The sequence below is a fragment of the Uranotaenia lowii genome, chromosome 2 (assembly GCF_029784155.1).
Source record: "Uranotaenia lowii strain MFRU-FL chromosome 2, ASM2978415v1, whole genome shotgun sequence".
In the NCBI taxonomy this organism is placed as follows: Eukaryota; Metazoa; Arthropoda; class Insecta; order Diptera; family Culicidae; genus Uranotaenia; species Uranotaenia lowii.
The window spans coordinates 343,604,483-343,610,036 of NC_073692.1; the positions used below are offsets into that span (position 1 = coordinate 343,604,483).

The 5,554-nt window shown below is 38.2% G+C and overlaps 2 protein-coding genes across 2 annotated transcripts; one reads left to right on the top strand and one right to left on the bottom strand.

Moving 5' to 3' along the window:
* Positions 1 to 434: 434 nt before the first annotated feature.
* Positions 435 to 3,864, bottom strand: LOC129743037 (uncharacterized). Its single transcript, XM_055734979.1, has 2 exons — positions 3,676 to 3,864; positions 435 to 1,802 (listed from the first exon to the last, which is right to left on the bottom strand). The coding sequence occupies exons 1-2, from the start codon at positions 3,862 to 3,864 to the stop codon at positions 435 to 437; spliced, it is 1,557 nt and encodes a 518-aa protein (XP_055590954.1).
* Positions 3,865 to 4,054: 190 nt separating this feature from the next.
* Positions 4,055 to 5,335, top strand: LOC129743038 (uncharacterized). The gene has a single exon (XM_055734980.1). The coding sequence runs from the start codon at positions 4,055 to 4,057 to the stop codon at positions 5,333 to 5,335; it is 1,281 nt and encodes a 426-aa protein (XP_055590955.1).
* The last annotated feature ends 219 nt before the right edge of the window (positions 5,336 to 5,554 follow it).

Below are 5,554 nucleotides of genomic sequence, written 5' to 3' on the forward strand. Positions count from 1 at the left end.
CGGAGATAGCTACGTTAATTGTGCTCGGATATGCAAAACTTTAGCAGCGCACAATGGGGAAAAAAGTGTACAAACCGCGAAGAAATTCAATATCTTTCGTGCTACATGACCAAAATCTATGAAAATATACTTTCCTTTTGTTGTTTGGTTTTGATCACCGCACTTTTCTATGGTTTTCTTTGATTGATAATTTTTTTCGGTGATTTATTTAGGACGAAATTAAAACTGCTGTTTTTTTACGTTTCGGCCTACTGAGCTTCAGCCATCTTCAGAAAAACTGTATTTAAAATAGATAAAAAGTAATAAATTTTATAATATTTTCAAAAAACTATTTCCTATGCACACTATCTCGAAACTCACAACTTGTTTTGCCGCGTGTTTCCCTAACGGCCGTCTCTTGATATTTGAAATCGACGTCAAGAAGATGCTCCTAGTCAGCCGTCGTCTCGGTGCGCTTCAGGTTGGTTCGTCGTCGGTTTGATGCTCGGTTGGATCGTGCTCTTGAATTGGGGCGTCCCTCTCAGCTTTTTTATTAGAGCGTTATAGATGCTAGAGATTTCCATGGCATCTCGTTGGATGTTTACTGCTCGCTCTCCTCTCAATTTTATATGGAGTGTTTCAGCGATTTTCCTTCTACCCTCATCGCTCACTTTTTCCAAGATTTTGACATCATCGTAGTTGAATGTGTGGTGGTTTTCCACAGCATGTTGCGTTAAGCCGGTTGTCGATGCGTTTGGTTTGAAACTATATTTGTGGTTTTTAATTCTTTTTTCGATTGTTTGAGATGTTTGTCCACAATATACGCGACCGCATTCGCAAGGGATTGCGTATACTACTTGCGTTTGTTTCATTTTCGGTATTTCATCTTTAAGTTTGGTGAAAATGCTGTCTTTTATTTTGTTGACCGGTTTTGAAGAAGCGATGATGTCGTATTTTCGTAAAATTTTAGTTACTTTTTCACTTAGATGGGGAATATACGTCAAGGATGCGTATCTGCCCATTTGGACGTCCCTGTCCTCGTATTTGAGTGAGTTGTAGATTGCATCAACACGTGCACTTAAAATTTTGTCAATGAAATCATTCGGATAGTTGTTGCATCTGAGAATTCCTTTGACAGTTAAGATGCTTTTTTCTCGTTCTATTGTGTCAGTTAATTTAAGTGCGCGGTCAATTAATGCAATTGCGGTATTTTTCTTGTGCGCATACGGGCTGCTGGATGAAAAATCTAGGTATCTCCCATTAAGTTGTTTGGTGAACCAATTTTTATTTATTTGATTACCGTTTCTGGTGAGGGTCATGTCCAGGAATCGTATAGAATAATTTGTTTCCCTTTCGACTGTGAAGTTAATGCTGTCGAAAGGTTGGTTAAATTCATTCTGTATTTCATCGATTTTGTCTACATATCGTTTGTACGTTATAAGGTTGATTCCCTTTGTTTTCAGTTTTGCAATAACTTCTTTCTCAAGGTGTTCGAGGAGAATATTCGCTACAACTCCACTGAGAGGTGACCCCATCCCAACCCCGAATATCTGTTTGTACATCTTGCCGTTGTACTGGAAGAAAGATGCTTCCAGTACGATTTTAAGTGCTCGCAGAAATTCGAGCCAGGGGATTTGTGTGTGTTGGTTGATTTCTCCCCATTTTCCTTCGATTATTTCGTACGTTTTTTGCACTGGTACGTTAGTGTACAGCGACACGACGTCGAGAGAGAACATAACGTATCCCTCGGGGATTTGAATTTTGGTGATCTCATTCGAAAAGTCGAAGCCATTCCGAACGTGATATTCGGTTTTTCCAACTACCTTTTGTAAGATGTTAGCAAGAAATTGAGCTAGGTAGTATGAGGCTGACCCTACGGTTGAGACCACAGGTCGTAGCGGTCGGCTTTCTTTATGCGTCTTCGGGAGCCCGTAAATTCGTGGTGGGGGGCAATTGAAAAGAAGCATTTTGTCCCGTGTCCTTTTGTCTATATATTTATTCGTGTGCCATTCCTTAAGCATGCCGTTAATTCGTGATAATGTTCGATCGGTAGGGTTTAGTTTAGTTTAGTTTATTTGTATTCAAAAGTAGCGTAAGACAATTGTCTTTTCATTTTGCCACAGCGGCGTAATCGCATTGATGGAATGCACTTGTTACTTTCATTTAAATCTCTTAGAGAATGATTGGTTTTGTCCACAATTAACATTTCTTCTAGTTAAATAACGTTGAACATTGCTTTCTAAATGTGCTTAAATTAGGAATATTTTTCATTGGGTTTGGTAGTAAATTCCAAAGAACAACACCTTTGACAAAAAATGTGCAGTTATAAAAAGACGTTGTATGATTGGGGATCACATAATTTCGCGTCCTAGTGCCGTTGAAGGGTTGGAGTATATTGAAAAGATATGAAGGACATTTATTGGTGATGATTTTATGAAACATAAGACATGACCGAACTTTAATAAAATTGTAAAACGAATATCCTAATAACTTATGTTGCAAATGAGTAACTCGATCTAAACGGGATAGGTTAAAGACGAAACGAACGCAACAATTAAGCGCGATTTTTATTCTGTCGAGAGCTCTTGCAGAAATTGTAGGCAGTAGGAAATCACACGCAATAAAATATGGTAAAATGAATGTTTTAAAAAGTTTTAATTTGACGTTCTGGTTTAGGAAACTTGACTTAAGCTTTATGTTTCTAAGCACGCCATAAATTTTACCGCATTGGTTCAATACGTGGTTATCCCAGTCGAATCGACTGTCAACGATAAATCCTAAGCTTGTAACCTTGTTTGAAAAAACTATTTCATTATCTCCTAGTTGTAAGAAAGGCTTATTTGTGCATACAGTTCGTGTTATCAAAAGGGCATTTGATTTGGATGCATTCAACGTCATCAGATGATTTTTCGCCCACGTATTTATAGCTTGCAAATCTAGGTTCATTAACTGACCGGTTTCGACCATGCTTTGGTTTTTACAATTAATATACAGCTGAATATCGTCAGCAAACAAATGAATGGTGCAATATTTTACAATGCTTGGTAAATCGTTTATATACATAGTGAATAATATAGGGCCTAACACGGATCCTTGAGGCACTCCAGAATTAACTGGTAAAAAACTAGAAAAACTTTCATTGCTAAACACTGCTTGCTCCCGATCCTTTAGATATGAATGAATCAATTCAATAGCCGTTGGCTGAAAATCGAAATTCGTGTTTAATTTTCTACAGAGTGTTTTATGAGAAATTGTATCGAATGCCTTCGAGCAATCGAGCAGCACCATAAGAACTTTGTGGCCTTCATCTATGGATTTTGAAACATCATTGCATATTTTAAGCATGGCTGTTTTTGTACTATGTCCTGGTCTATATCCAGATTGATGCTCTGTTATTAAGTTGTTGAGATTTAAATACGTGCTTATTTGTTTTTTCATTATTCGTTCGAAAACTTTTGATAGGGCACTCAATATGCTAATTGGACGTAAATTCGATAGCGAAGATAAGTTAGTTTTTTTCTTAAAAGGGATAATTTTGGATAATTTCCAGGCTTTTGGATATATTGATGTATTTATTATACTATTGAAAATGAATGATAAGTGATTTATGATAACTGGTAAAATAAGTTTTATAAACTTTATGGGTATATCATCCATAAAGGTTATCGGTTAGTGGTATGTTGTAGTGTCACTTACCAAAGCTGACATTTTGGCGCGATATTCGTTGGCGTGCATTATCACGGTTTTGGCGCCTTTATCCGCTCGTGTGATGATCAGCTCGGCGTGTTCTTTTAGGAAGGCTCGGCTCCGGGCGATGTCTTTGTTGATCCATTCCTTTTCGCTGGTACGTGGTTGAGTTTGATAATTTATGAAGTTTGTTACCATTGCGGATACCTCGGATCTGATGTTGTCTGCTTCAGGCTTGTTTTGGATTGCTCGTTCTATATCATACTACCTAGCTCAATTTCTTGCTAACATCTTACAAAAGGTAGTTGGAAAAACCGAATATCACGTTCGGAATGGCTTCGACTTTTCGAATGAGATCACCAAAATTCAAATCCCCGAGGGATACGTTATGTTCTCTCTCGACGTCGTGTCGCTGTACACTAACGTACCAGTGCAAAAAACGTACGAAATAATCGAAGGAAAATGGGGAGAAATCAACCAACACACACAAATCCCCTGGCTCGAATTTCTGCGTGCACTTAAAATCGTACTGGAAGCATCTTTCTTCCAGTACAACGGCAAGATGTACAAACAGATATTCAGGGTTGGGATGGGGTCACCTCTCAGTGGAGTTGTAGCGAATATTCTCCTCGAACACCTTGAGAAAGAAGTTATTGCAAAACTGAAAACAAAGGGAATCAACCTTATAACGTACAAACGATATGTAGACAAAATCGATGAAATACAGAATGAATTTAACCAACCTTTCGACAGCATTAACTTCACAGTCGAAAGGGAAACAAATTATTCCATACGATTCCTGGACATGACCCTCACCAGAAACGGTAATCAAATAAATAAAAATTGGTTCACCAAACAACTTAATGGGAGATACCTAGATTTTTCATCCAGCAGCCCGTATGCGCACAAGAAAAATACCGCAATTGCATTAATTGACCGCGCACTTAAATTAACTGACACAATAGAACGAGAAAAAAGCATCTTAACTGTCAAAGGAATTCTCAGATGCAACAACTATCCGAATGATTTCATTGACAAAATTTTAAGTGCACGTGTTGATGCAATCTACAACTCACTCAAATACGAGGACAGGGACGTCCAAATGGGCAGATACGCATCCTTGACGTATATTCCCCATCTAAGTGAAAAAGTAACTAAAATTTTACGAAAATACGACATCATCGCTTCTTCAAAACCGGTCAACAAAATAAAAGACAGCATTTTCACCAAACTTAAAGATGAAATACCGAAAATGAAACAAACGCAAGTAGTATACGCAATCCCTTGCGAATGCGGTCGCGTATATTGTGGACAAACATCTCAAACAATCGAAAAAAGAATTAAAAACCACAAATATAGTTTCAAACCAAACGCATCGACAACCGGCTTAACGCAACATGCTGTGGAAAACCACCACACATTCAACTACGATGATGTCAAAATCTTGGAAAAAGTGAGCGATGAGGGTAGAAGGAAAATCGCTGAAACACTCCATATAAAATTGAGAGGAGAGCGAGCAGTAAACATCCAACGAGATGCCATGGAAATCTCTAGCATCTATAACGCTCTAATAAAAAAGCTGAGAGGGACGCCCCAATTCAAGAGCACGATCCAACCGAGCATCAAACCGACGACGAACCAACCTGAAGCGCACCGAGACGACGGCTGACTAGGAGCATCTTCTTGACGTCGATTTCAAATATCAAGAGACGGCCGTTAGGGAAACACGCGGCAAAACAAGTTGTGAGTTTCGAGATAGTGTGCATAGGAAATAGTTTTTTGAAAATATTATAAAATTTATTACTTTTTATCTATTTTAAATACAGTTTTTCTGAAGATGGCTGAAGCTCAGTAGGCCGAAACGTAAAAAAACAGCAGTTTTAATTTC

Excerpts from the sequence above, each read along its gene's own strand:
- LOC129743037 (XM_055734979.1), bottom strand. The coding sequence starts at position 3,864 with ATGGTAACAAACTTCATAAATTATCAAACTCAACCACGTACCAGCGAA. Across the intron at positions 1,803-3,675 it reads GCGCCAAAATGTCAGCTTTG|GTAGTTGGAAAAACCGAATA; the intron begins GTAAGTGACACT and ends ATCTTACAAAAG.
- LOC129743038 (XM_055734980.1), top strand. The coding sequence starts at position 4,055 with ATGTTCTCTCTCGACGTCGTGTCGCTGTACACTAACGTACCAGTGCAA.